Below are 14,446 nucleotides of genomic sequence, written 5' to 3' on the forward strand. Positions count from 1 at the left end.
ACTGGGTACCTGCTCTGTGCCAAGCACTTGTGCTGGGTGCTGGGGATAAAGATGACAGCTACCTGCCCTTACCCTCAAAGGGTTTACTGTCTGGTAAGTGCTGATTGTGTATGATCTGTCATCTTATTATGTAGGTGCATCTGGTTATGAGCTTCAGCAAAGGGGAAAGGGGAAGGTGAAGCTGTTGGAATGCCCACACATTGCAGTCTCCAGTCACAGAGCTACCAGGCACTGCTGCCGAGGCCTAGCTGAGCTGGCTGTTCCCTCCTCTGCTGCCTGCAGCCTCCTCTTCACAGCTTCTCCCCACTCTGAAGAGAGTAATAATCTCAATGTTTGTACATCCCTTTCTAGAGTGATGTTTCCTATTATTTCAGTTGATTCTCACAACAATTCTGGGAGGAAGGAATTACTAACCCAGTTTTTGGGTGAGCAAACCGAATCTCAAATATTTTATTATTTATCCAAGCTGGTAAGTGGCAGAGCTGGGATCTGAACCTGGGTCTGCCTGGCTCTAAGTGTCCTGCTTTTTCACTGCACCTTCCTCTTGGCACATGTGGTTGAAGATAGGCTTCCTAGTAATATCAGTTTAGTTCTATTTAACAAAACTTTGCTGAGCACCTATCATCTGCCATACTCTCTGCTGGGCCCTGAGGACAAAGAGATGCATTAGCCCTGACCCCTGCCTTGGGGAACCCCATGTTTAATGGTCTAGCTAGGCAAATGAAGCTTTAGGGTTTAGATTTCTTTTCTCACCTCAAAAGCCTAGGCTGCTTGTAGAAATAGTAGTATTGCCTTGTGAATTCCTGGACCAATCCATCTTGGGGAATGGCTATGGCTTGGATTAAAACTCCAAGGTATAGTATAGGAAGTCAGTTCTCAAGTCATGGTCTCACTTGGTTCTCCTGTGGCTGGTATTAGACCTAAGACCAGGCCCAGGCCCAGCCAGGCTGGGCACAGGAGTAGAAGATGCCAAACTGTGGTACCTTGGTGACAGCAGGAAGCATAGAGTCTTCATTGCATAGGGTGGGGATGGTTCTAGGCCCATTGCTAGGCAGCATGGTATAATGGGAAGAATCTAGGAGATTTGAGTTTGTTTCCTGGCTTTACTACTTACTTGCTTTGTGACTTTGGGCAAGTTATGCAACTCTGAGTCTCAGTTTTCTTATCTATAAAATAGAGCTAATAATAGAACTGAGTTCTGTTAAGGTTGTTGTGAGAATTAAGTGAGGTATTTTGTGTAGTGTGGGAACAGTGCCAGATACACAGTAGTTGCTTCGTAAATATTATCATTTCTTTCACTGCTTAGATGTAGATAGCCCTGTAGCTCATAGGGTTCTTTGAGCAGAAATAGATAAGGTGAAAAAGTTTATTTTGATCAGCTAGATGAAGTCCAGTATACTTGGTGATGTGCTCTAAAGAAGAGTCCCAAGAACTCTCAGGCTTGTAGGAAGGTCTGGTTTTACCTCATTTTATAAAGGAGGAGGAGTCTCTGGATGGTGCAGATGGTTAACTCACTCGGCTGCTAACTGAAAGGTTGGAGGTCTCAGTCCACCCACAGGCACCTTGGAGAAAGGCCTGGTGACCTACTTCCAAAAAATCAGCCATTGAAAACTCCATGGAGCGCAGTTCTACTCCGACACACATGGGGTTGCCATGAGTTGGAATTGACTCCAGAGCAACTGTTTTTTTTTTTTTTTTTTTTTTATGCAGAAGGAAACTGAGACCCCAGGAGAGGGGGGCAGAGCAGCTTATGATCAGAGAAGTGAGCCATTGGTAGAACTTGGACCAGAAGGCAGATCTCCTGATCCCCCTGATCTCAGTGCCTCACTGTCTCTCTCATAGGTGGGCTTGATTGCTTTCCAAAGCCAGAGAAGGAAGTAGTTCCACCTGCATGTGCAGGCAGGAGTATAAATCACACACTGTGATGTCAGAAGCATCATTTCTAGCTGGGGAGGTACAGCTATGCATCAGAAAAGAGCACTGACCTCACAGGGTCTTGTAGTATCAAGTCCTCACTTGCGGAGCCCAGACAAGTGGTTCTCAACCTTTCCTATCTTATAACCCTCTCCTCCTCTACCCACTGAGTTCCAGCAAAAGAGAAACAAATGCCAGTTTTTCCCAGATCATTTTCTTTTTTACAGTCTCTCTATTATTACAGTTATCATTGACAGTGTGGTTGAAGGTCATAAAAAATTACAGTAATCTGGTTGGGAGTAAATTGTATTTCAGTGCCTCAAATACAAGCTAACAAGACTAATGCACTTTTTGTCATCAGCAGGTTTATATATAATGTACAGTGGAATAGGATAATTCAGAGGTCCCCAGAATCACTGGGTAATGTTGTGTAAGGTTTTGACCCAGGCTAGACAGTGGAATAAATTTACCAGTGGTGGGAGTATGGAGACAGATGTATAATGGATAATCCCTGGAAGGAGAGGCATAACAGAAAATTTACACTTGGGTGTGGGAGTGGTGACTGATGGGTAATCCTTAGAGGGTGGGATACTCAGGAATAGTGGATATGGGGAAGGAAGGTGAGAAAATCCTTGGTGATGTATCTGCGCATACTCCCCATTAAGATCCACTGGTGTAGCCTCTTTGTTCTAGAATGCATAGGGGAGCAGTCATCAAGAGCTAGAGGTCATGAGAGTGTTCCTGGAGTAGGTGGGCATCCTACTGGGATCTTTCCTGTCTTTGCTGGCAGAGAACTGACCCCCTACTCTTTGCTTCAACAGGCTAGCTGTAACCAATACCACCATGACAGGGACCGTTCTGAAGATGACAGACCGGAGCCATCGGCAGAAGCTTCAGCTGAAGGCCCTGGACACAGTGCTTTTTGGGCCTCCTCTCTGTGAGTCTTGTGGAGAGAAAGGCTGCTGCTGTGCCATGGACCCCAAGGCTAGGCAGAGGTCCTGGGTCTCCTAGGCACACCTCCAAAGCAATGCCTCCACTATTCCCACTGGCGCTGAAATGTGGCATGATCTTGTATGTAGTCCACCCAGACTTCAGCACCCATTTATTAAAGACAGTCAGGAAATACTTACTTTGTGCCAGTGCTGTGCTGGACCCTGTAGGGAGACCTGGATGAATCATATTCTGCCCTAAAGGGAAAAAGTGAGTGTTCTAAAGAGGTACACAGTGCTTCTGGGGCCCAGAGGAGGGATAGAGAAGGTTTCCTATAGAAGTGTTGTGTGATTTCTGCCTTTAATGATGGGTAGGACTTTATTCCATGAAGGTGGCATGAGAGAGCAGTCTAGGTGGAGGAAACAACCTGAGTAAGAATATAAAGGCTAAAATGTGAAAGATAAGTTCAGGGATAGCAAGTAACTCATAAAGAGCTGAACATCATTTAGGTATTCCCTACTGTCAGTGTAGACACACAGAGTATATGAACTGATTGCTTGCTGAACATCTTTGGGTCTTTGGATAACCAAGAGGGCTAAGTGGACTTGCACTGAAGCAAAAGAGACACACTTAGGCCTAAGGTAGAGCGGTCTTTTCAGTGTGTGGCTAGTTAAGAAAAGTAGGTAGTTCAGCTCCAGAGACCTGTAAGATGGATTAGCCAACCCTGCCATTCTTTTTCTTATTCTAAGTGAACTCCAGGGGGAACATACTTAGTGAGATTTCTTAGAAAATCAGCCTTGACCAAGCAGACTGTCAAGGCCCATTCCCCTGCCCTTTGGGAGCTGTTGACATCAGTTGAAGGTGCCAACAGCAGAAAGGTATGGAGCCAGGAACCAGTCTAGAGAAGCAGCTGACAGGCAGGGTCAGAGGCAGTACAACATTTCCCTGTCCATGCATTTGGCTTGGCAAGTACCCAGGCTAATGTATCACTACAGCTGGGTCTATGCCTTTTGAAAGAGTGGAATAGAGCAATGTGGGAGATGATTTTTCCCACCTGCTTTGTTGCCTTTTTGTTGTTGTTGCTCCTAGGACACATTTTGCTTACTGTTAACTGGTAGATTTTGAACGAATGACACATGAATGATTGTACCCTTTATGTGAGGCCCACTTTCTATACTGAGCAATGGCCTTTCATTCATTCACCAACATTTATTGAGCATCTACTATGTGCCAGTATAAATGGCAGGGTCCCTACTTTCAAAGAGTTTGCCTAGTTGGAGATAGAAGTGTCAACAATATAGTAAATGGTCAATAAATACAGTAAATGTTATAGGTGTCATGTAAGTCTGTCCATTGTTCAGTGAAGGGCACAAAGTGATGAGTATTTCTACTAGAGGTCAGGAAGCTTTATGGAAAAGATAATTCTGGAGCTGTGTCTTGAAAGATGAGAAGTGGCCTTATTTAACTCCCCATTAACAGCTTATACGCCTCTTCTCCGCCAGGCGCTCCTTGGAAACTCTATGGGGCAGTTCTACTCTGTCTTATCGGGTCGCTATGAGTTGGAATTGACTCGACGGCACTGGGTTCTGGTGTACACCTCTTCTTATACACCAGCAAGAGGACTTACTCAGAAGACTTACTCCATCATCCCTCAGGAAGGGAAGGCTTCAGCTGCCTGAAATTCTTCCTTAGTCTTCTAAGGTGTATTATCAGGCTGTTTTGTGTTCTCTTTTGAAGCAGAACTCACAATATCTAAAAGGATGCATTAGGAACTGTAGGTTAAAGTAGGCAAGGATTCTAATCCTGGAAAATCAGTTTGGGCTGGAGAGCATAGGAATGAGAGTCCTCGATCCATGGTACTGGGTCCAGGAGATCAGAGTCAGCAAGAGGGGCCCTAGTGAATCAGGTTAGACTGATACCAGGACAGAGATATATTCTGCTAGGCCCATTTCATGTAGACTATGGGCTGTGTGTGACCTAACCTAAGGGAATTCAGAGGTCAGCAGGAAAACTCTTGTTTCTGAAAGAAATGAAACAAAGTTATTAGAGCTAAGAAGAGCTCATCATGGATCTGTCTCCAATTCAGCTGAATAGACATTTATTGAATGTTTTCAAGGTGTCAGGCACTAAGTTAGGAGCCCTAGTTATAGAAAGGTGAATAAGTCATAGCATCTGCCCTCAAGGAAGTAGCAGTCTAATTAGTGAGATGAACATATAATCATACAATTATATTACAGGTAATCTCTGACTTATGACATTCAAATTATGAAGAACCACACTTACGACAGTCTGGTTTTTCGGTACATCTTATTGTTAGTAACATGTACTACATACAGTGTTGCAGCATGTAATTTGCTGATGTTATCATTCACATGCCTACCCCCAAAGACAAAGATTGGATTTATAAAGATACTGTTAGTGGTATTTGACTTACGTCAGAACTGATTTACGACGGAGTCATCGGAACAGAATTTATGATGGGGACTACCTGTACAGTGATATAAAAGCTATAATGGAGGAGAGGGCTTGATAAAGTTGTGACCCAAAGAAGGAAGCATTTCTCTTAGCTTGAATGAATGAGTCAACCTTCATAGGTTTGATGGAGGAGCAAGGAAGGAAATGAGTTCAATTTTAGACATGTTGAGTTCAAAGGACTGAAGGACATCCAAGAAGAAAAGCCTTGTAGAGTTGAACATACACTCTGGAGCTCAGAAGGAAGTTTTAGGGGACTTGAAATATAGATTTCATAGACTTATTGTATAGAGGACCAATATCAGCTATTGCCACAACTGATACAGAAGCTTAAAACAACAACCTTTTAGTATTGCTCACAAGTCTACAGATGTACAGAGCAATTTTGCTGATCTTGGCTTTTTTTGGCTGAGCTCACTCATGCATCTAGTCAGCTGTTGGTTGGCTAGGCAGCTGATTGGCTGGAATAACTGGGTTCTTGCTCACTGTGTCTCACATTCCTTCAGCAGGCTAGCCCTGGCATGTTCTTATGGCAACAGTGAGAAACAAGAAAAAGAAGACCCAATCATTCAAGAGGGCAAGCAGAAGCATGCAAGTACTTTTCAAGCCTCTGCTTGTGTCACATTTGCTATTGGCCAAGCAAGTCACATGGCAAAAGCGAGTTATATGCTAGAGTTACTGTGAAAAGACACCACACAAAATGCATGGATACAGAGAGGCGTGAAAAACTGGGCACAGTGATGTAATAAATCTATCATAATGGTCTTGAATGGAAACAGAGTTACTTCCCTGGACTACATTAGCCAACTTAAAAACCAATATTTTATTCTCCTTCTTCCTTCTCTCCATTTACTCATTCACTTATTCTGTCTATTGAATATTTACTTTTTGCTGAGCACTGTGGTTGACACTGGGAGTGTGCAGTTAAATAAGATGGCTCCTGTTCTTGGTGAGCTCTCAATCGAGTGGAGGAGAAAGAAATTCAGCCCAATCATATTGGGTGCACAGGAGAGATGACATATAGGCAGTGTTTGAATGATGACTGGGGTCTTACCAGATAGAGAAGTGGCAGAGCACCCTAGAAAGAGGAAATATGATGTACGAAGGTTTAGAAGTATGAAAGAGGCTAGAGTGTCGAAAAAGAGGAGGACCCTCAATGAGATGGATTGACACAGTGGCTGCAGCAATACGCTGAACCATAACAATGATTGTGAGGATGGTGCAGGACCGGGCTGTGTTTCGTTCTGTTGTACATAGGGTCGCTATGAATTGGAGCTGACTCAACAGCGCCTAACAACAACAACAGCAGAGTGTAAGATATGTCAAAGAAGGTGGGCGGGAGAGTTTTATTGAGCTGAGTGACACAATCAGGTTTGCAGTTTTGGAGAGATTACCCAGACTGCATTGTGGAAGATGTATTGGAGTAGGGTAGGGTAAAGGGAAGAAGGCAGTTAGGAAATGGGGAAGGGGGTGGTAACAGTGCTGAAGAGACATGGTTAATTTAAAACTCATAGGAATGGACAGGAGAGGGAGGGGATTTGAGAAAGATTTAGGAGATCAAATTATAAATAGGTAACTACATCAGAATGTGGGAAAGCATGTGCAAAAAATTATGATTGCAGAGATTGTGGGAGGAAGCAGTGTTTCCCTGGGCATGAGGCTCAGGGAAGTTTTCTAGAAAGAGTGACATTGGAACAAGGCTTAGATGAATAGTGAGCAATTTTCCTTCTGCCCCACAATTCTGTAAGCTCTTGGTGCCCTTCTTTTTGCATTGACTGTGATGCTAGTACTTCCTCTTGTGTTCTTTCCAGGCCTGTTATCTTCATTTCCTTTCAGGCTGTTTATAATATATAGAAGCAGGGGTGGGGTTGTCAGGTGGCTTTGTTGTCTAGGATTAGCCATGAATTAGAGTTTATGGACTAAGTTCCAACCAGGATGGGCTGCACTGTGCAAGGCATAAAAGTCCTGCAGTCAGCAAAAAGGCACAGAGGGGGCTCTGGCCTGGCGCATATTTCCGCCTCATTCTCTTCTACCTCTGTCTCTAAGCTGTATGTAAGAAGAACCTTTGCTGTCTTTCTACCTTTGCCCTACCTTGCCTGGGATTTTTACTGACTCAGAGAGGGAAGACAAAGGTCCCAGCAGATTGAGTCTGGAGCTCAGGGGCATCTCTGCCAAGGAAACCCCACAGCCAGCTGATCTCCTACCCTCTGTTTAGCAGCTACAAGCAAGGTCTTTGGCAGGGAAATAAAGAAGAGGAAGGGACTGACATCCGTAACCGAAAACTACTTCTTATGGCAGATGAATTTCTTGTAATACTTCCCAGCTAAAGATCTGTTAATACCTCAACCAGAAATCATAGGCTAGTGGATCTGGACCCAGTTGTCCTTCTTTGCCTGCCTAATGGGAGAATTTTGCGGAAGACTGAGAGTGATCTATCTGGAAACAGCTTGGAGTGATGTCATATGGAATGGAAGAGTAAGGATCTTCAAAATCCTCTCCTCTGTAAAGCAATGAAAATGCTGGTACAAAAAAAAAAAAAAAAAAAAAAGTCAAAATAAACTTATTTAAAACTCTGGAAATTAACCAAAATATTACAACAATGTGGGGAGGGTTTATTCATGAAAAATGGCTGAATCTTGGTAAGAACAGTCAACTTTGTAGCATTTTAACTTGTCCTATCACCGCTTCCTTCTCCCTAGCTCTGTGGTAGCCTTGAAAACCAACAGCTCACAGTCATAATGAAAATCAGCAGCCTAGCAGCTACTAAAAAAAAAAAATTTTTTTTTGAGCAGTCAAAACCAGGCAGGAGCTCTTTCAAAGCCCCATTCTCGGAGAAGGGTCACTTTTTGACTTGTCTGGCAGTTCCCTGGAACACCTCACTACCAAGACTTGTCTTTGTGTGGCTTGACTCAGAGCTGACCCAGTGCCATTTGTCAAAGACAGCCAGTGGCAATTTTTTAACATGGAAACTGCCTGAGGCCATGAAAACAGTTGAAGCAAACAATAAGCTAACCAAAAAACCTAAAAGGAAAATCTGGGGAATGAGATGTCCATATGGTGCTTTGAAAAGCACTGACACATTCCTGGGAATCTAAAAAGCTATGCATATGATTTCTTAGATATGACCCCAAAAGTGGAAACAATAAAAAAAAAAAAGGTAAATTGGACTTCATCAAAATTAAAAACTTTTCTGTTTCAAAGGACACTATTAAAAAAGTGAAAAGACAGTCCACAGAATGGGAGGAAGTATTTGCAAATCATTTATCTAATAAAGGTCTAGGACCCAAAATATGTAAAGAATTCTTACAACTCAACAGTAAAAGGCAAATAACCCAATTAAAAGGTGAGTAAAAGATACTTAACATCATTAGTTATTAGGGAAATGCAAATCAAAATCCCAGTGAGATACCACTTCTCAGCACTGTTGTTGTTTGCCATCAAGTGGACTCTGACTCTTAGGGACCATAAAACTGCCCCATAGGGTTTCCTAGGCTGTAATCTTTACAAGAGCAGATAGCCAGGTCTTTTCTTCTGTGAAGCTGCTGGTGGGTTCGAACCACTGACCTCTTGTTTAGCAGCCAGAGTGGGTAACCACTGCGCCAGCAGGGCTTATTTCTCACCCACTAAGATGGCCATAACCAAAAAGACAAATAATAACAAGTGTTAACGAGGATGAGTAGAAATTGGAATTTTCATACATTGCTGGTAGGAAAATAAAATAGTGCAGCCACACTGGAAAACAGTCTGGCAGTTCCTCAAGAAGCTGAATATAGAATTACCGTAAACCCACTGCCGTTGAGTCGATTTCAACTCATAGCGACCATAGAGGACAGAGTAGAACTGCCCCGCAGAGTTTCCAAGGAGCGCCTGGTGGATTCAAACTGTGGGCCTTTTGGTTAGCAGCCGTAGCACTTAACCACTACGCCACCAGGGTTTCCAGAATTACCATATAACCCAGCAATTCCACTCCTACTTATATGTCCAAGAGACTTGTATGTGGATGTTCATAGCAACATTATTCATAATAGCAAAAAAAAAAAAAAAAAAGCCAAAAATTGGAAACAACTCAAATGCCCATCAGTTGATGAATGAAGAAACAAATGTAGTTTATCCATACCATGAATAAAAAGGAGTAAAAAAAGGAATGAAGTACTGATACATGCTACAACATGAATGAACTTTGAAAAACACGCCAAGTGAAAGAAGCCAGACATAAAAGGCCACATATTGTTTGATTCCATTTATATGAAATGTCCAATGAGGCATATCCATAGAAACACAAAATAGATAAATGAATTCCAGGCCTGTGGGGAGTTAGGAATGGGAGGTGACTACTAATAAGTATGGGATTTCTTTTGGGGGTAAAGTCGATTGTGGTGATGGTTTTACAACCTTGTGAATATACTAAAAAGCACTGAACTGTATATTTAAAAGAGTGAATTTTAGGATATGTGAATTACATCTGGTCTCAGTCAGCTGTATCCTTACCCTCTCTCTCTATTCTGTTATGCTCCAGCTCACGCTTCAAGCCTTCTGTAGGATGCCAGCCTCTCCCCAGGCATGCTCAACTCTTCCTTCTTATTCTCCTCTGGAGCTACAGCCCTTTGCACCTGCTTTCTCTGTAACACTCAGTTTTCCTTTCTATTACCCATCAAACTGGGAACTCCTTGAGGGCAGAGACAGTTTTATTCACCTGTCATCAGCACTCAGTATCAGATCCAGCATGGATTAGGTGCCAGTTGTATGCTGGATGGATGTAAGCGTGAAGTTATGCAGAAGGAGGAGGCATATCCTCTCCAGAGATACAGGAGAGAGGAGAGATGAGTGTGGAATCTGTCCCAGCCTGGATGTGGGGAGAACTGTTACCTACTGAATGTCTGTAAAAGCTTGAGGCACTTAGAGCAGTTGTTGTGTTATAACTAGAAGGGAGAATGGCATAAGAATTGCCCTTACAGGTTATAGAGACACCCCAGCACCACAGAGCGTTGTGTAAATGACAAGAGAAATTCTTAGCACATATTTGGGCAGTGAGGGATGAATATGTATCTACCCGGGGCATGAGGTTCAGGGTACTGTGGAGAGAATAGACTGGGAGAGGGGATTCCAGAAGGTGATAATGATTAGAGGCTCACTTTCTCAATGCTAACTGGTAGCTTGAAAATTCTCACCATTACCCCTGACTCTGCTAACATGTCAGCATTTCATTTGTTTATTTCCACCTTCCCTGCCTCAAGCCTGATTGTGTTAACAGTTAACTTCATTTTGATAATATGTATTTGCAATATTCAGGCGGGGAATTCTGCCACCTTCTGACTCCCTGGGTCCTAACCAGCCTGAGTTAGCTGTCACCTAGACAGCCATATCTGTTCCCATGAAACCTTCATGGTCTCTCTGACTCTGGCTATAATTACTGGGTACAAGGTGGATTCTGAGAGCTGAGCTCGGGTGGGGCTATGCAGGGCAGCTGTCCTTACTCTTCTTGGCCTCTGGAGCTGTCTTTGCCCTTCATGTGCACTTAATGTTGTACTCCCTGTTGTGGGTTGAGTGTGTCCCCCAAAAAGATACGCTGAAGTTCTAAAGCTTCGGTACCTGTGAATGTGGCTATTTGGAAAGAGGGTTTGTATAGATGTAATCAAGTTAAGGTGAGGTCATACTGGATTAGAGTGGACCGTAAATCTAATAACTGGTGTCCTTACAAGAAGGCCATGTGAAGATACAAAGGAGACACAGAGGAGAAGACCATGTGAACATGGAGACAGTTATGCTGCTACAAGCCAGGGAACACCAAGCATTGCTGGTGACCACCAGAAGGTAGAAGAGGCAAGGAAGGATTCTTCCTTAGAGCCTTTGGAGGGGGTATGGCCCAGCCAACACCTTAATTTCAGACTTCTGTGTCCAGAGCTGTCAGAAAGCAAATTCCTGTTCTTTTAAGCCACACAGTTAGTGGTAATTTGTTACAACAGTTCTAGGACACTAATATAGGTTTTGGAACTGGGAAGTGGGGTGCTGCTGTGACAAATACCTAAAGATGTGGATGTAGTTGTGGAAGTGGATAATGGGCATAGGCACATGGTAGAGAAGGCTTAGATTGCCTTGAAGACACTGTTGATGGAAATATGGAGATTAAAGGTACTTCTGGTGAGGTCTCAGAAGGAAATGAGAAGCATGTTATTACTGGAAGAAAGGCAGTCCTTGTTACATGTGGCAGAAAAGTTGGCCCAATTGTTCCTAGTGTTGGGTGGAAAGTAGAACTTTTCAGTGATAAACGTGGATATTTAGTTGAGATTTCCAAGCAAAATGTGAGAACAAAGTGATATATTGAAGAAGGAACTGTTAAGCAAACAGGACCCAGAACTTGATAATTTGGAAAATTCTCAGGAGATGCTAAGGCATTGTTATGGATTGGATTGTGTCCACCCAGAAATAGGTGTTATATATCCTAGCCTCTATGCCTGTGGTTATAATCTCATTTGGGCATGGGTTGTCTTTGTTATGTTAATGAGGCAGGATTAGTGTAGAGAGTACCTTGAGTCAATTTCTTTTGAGATATAAAAGGTTAAACAAGCAAGTGAGAGTAGCAGAGATAGGGAAAGATTGATGCCAAACCACATGGAGATCTACAAGGAACCAGGAAACAAGCTGAAGAGACAAGGAACTTGCCCCAGAGCCCACAGAGAGAGAAAGACTTTCCCCAGACCTGGCACCCTGAATTCAGACTTCTAGACTCCTAAACTGTGAGAAAATATGTTTGTTAAAGCCATCCATTTGTGGTATTTCTGTTATAGCAGTACTAGATAATTAAGACAGGCATGCTCTGAAGAAAACATCAACGGTGTGACTGGACAACCTCTTCTGCCAGAGAGATTACATGTGTGACTCATTTATCCAGTCAACCATCTCAGCAGAAGCCAGGGGTAGAGGTGAGGGTATCCAGGAAGAATCTGTGGAGAACTCTTATATCTAAAGGCATGGATCCCCTTGACATATGCAGTAGACTCACAAGGGTTTTCAGAATGGTATACCACCCAAAACACCACCAGCCTGGACTGAAGGGGATAGAGATGGGATGAAATGAAGGAAAGCTATTGGACTTCTGGAATTCTATAGGCAGGAAATGGGCAGATAGAGTTATTTGACTGTGAACATGTGTTATCCTTCAAAAAAAATGGAAGAATGACTCCAAGGTGGCTCAGAGTCTAGTGGGGCTGGTAGCAATTCTGTGGCCCAGTGGGTGGGTCCACTGGGGCCTCTGTGGGCCCAGAGGGAAGAATATCAAGCCACAGAGGATTATTCTCAGGCTTTGAAACCTAATGGAATTTGTCCTGCTAAGGTTTGGACTTGCTTGGGACCAATGACTCTCTTATTCCTCCTAACTTCTCTTTCTATGCCATTCCCACCATCGTGTTTTAGAAGCAGACAACTCGTTTTCTAGTTTTATAGGTCCAGAGATGGAGGGAAATTTTGCCCCAGGATGGACCATACCCAGAGTACCATACCTAATTTAGATGATTTAGAAGATGAGATTTGGGACTTTTTGAATTGATACTGTTTAGATGAGATTTTGGAATTAGAGTTGATGCTGGAATAGGTTAAGATTTTGGGGTTGTTGGGATGGGATGAATGTATTTTGCATGTGGGGAGAATGTGGATTTTAGGGGGTATGGGGTGAACTATTGTGGTTGAATTGCATCCCCTAAAAAAAAAGATAGTTGAAATCCTAACTCCCAGTACCTGTGAAGGTGACTTTATTTGGAAATAGGGTCCTTGCAGATGTAATCAAGTTAAGGTGAGGTCATACTGGATTACGGTAGACCCTAAATCTAATGACTGGTGTTCTTTTTAAGAAGGCCATATAAAGACACAAAGGAGATACAGGAAAGAAGGCCATGTGAAGATGGAAGCAAGGATTAGAGTTACATTGCCACAAGCCAGGGAATGCCAAGGATTGCCACAACTACCAAAAACTGGAAGAGACAAGGAAGGATTCTCCTTCAGAGGCTTTAGAGGGAGTGCGGCCCTGCTGATACCTTGATTTCAGACTTCTAGCCTCTAGAACTATGAGAGAATAAATTCCTTTTGTTTTAAGCCACCCGGTTTGTGGCAGTCCTAGAAAACTAATATATTCCCTTTCCTGCTAAAACCTGCCTTTCTCCTTCTCTTTTTGTCTTTTCTACTTTTGCTAAGTACCTGCTCTGTTAACGCCCTGTGCTAAGTATGGGTCTACAGAAATCAGTAGGTTCTGTGCCTGGCCCTGAGGAGCTCACAGACTGACATGAAAGCTGAAAAACCACAAGGCAGGCTGTGAGATAGCAAGAGATAACCCATGTTTCCTGTCCAAAGAGTGGGCTGATCATGGAATCCCTGCTCAGAGGAGAAGGACTGGAAGGACCCCTGTGGGCTGCGGTTGGCTGGGAAGGTAGTAGGAGTTGAAGAATGGGGATGGGATAGGATGAGAAGAAGTACATCATTAGTAAAGCATAGGCTGCCTGTTTTCCTCTCTCTTTCTGACACAGTGGTTTATATATTCCTTTAGGGCTAGGGAGTTCAACCCAGGGCTCTACTGATGGGACCTGACAATTCTCACATCTACTTATCCAGCTGCTTTCTTTTCCTTAAGCTCTGCATCCACATTCCTAATGGCCTTCTGGGATGTCCATCTGAATATCTCCAGGAACCTCAAAGCTTTCACTTACAACTGTGCATTTGGTCTGTGAGATAGGTGCATGACCATTTTATAGCTGAAGAAGCTGAGATCTAGGTGGGGGAGGGGAATTTTATAAACAGTTGTGGGTGGAGGCAAGCATACAACCTAGACTGTCTAACCTTCACAGCAAGACGCTTCCTTTGATGACACAAGAATTTCTCTACATGAGGCCTTAATTGGTTAAATCATTTGGCCCTGGAGTCTTCTCTGTCCTAATAGCGATGCCGCAGTTAGCTCCTAAGGTGTTGTTTGGGGGAAAACTCAGAATTTGGAACTCTGAGTCACACTTAGGCTAGATCAAACCAGTATATATGTATCTCCATGGTGAGAAAGGTTTGCATGTAAAAAGCAGAAACAATACTTGCTCCAAGAGTGTGAAAGTTGTAGTGAAGAAATATAGTGTAGCAGAAAGACCACAAAGTCAGG

General features: G+C 43.2%; 1 protein-coding gene across 2 annotated transcripts in view; it reads left to right on the forward strand.

The window, feature by feature from the left end:
- The window catches only part of STIM1 (stromal interaction molecule 1), a 211,618-nt gene that overhangs the window by 171,785 nt on the left and 25,387 nt on the right, over window positions 1-14,446 (forward strand). For both annotated transcript variants that reach the window (XM_049890011.1, XM_049890012.1), the window contains exon 5: window positions 2,736-2,851. In XM_049890011.1, coding sequence (XP_049745968.1) covers window positions 2,736-2,851 — 116 coding nt within the window. The remainder of the gene's footprint in view (window positions 1-2,735; window positions 2,852-14,446) is intronic.

The sequence above is a fragment of the Elephas maximus genome, chromosome 7 (assembly GCF_024166365.1).
Source record: "Elephas maximus indicus isolate mEleMax1 chromosome 7, mEleMax1 primary haplotype, whole genome shotgun sequence".
NCBI lineage: Eukaryota > Metazoa > Chordata > Mammalia > Proboscidea > Elephantidae > Elephas > Elephas maximus.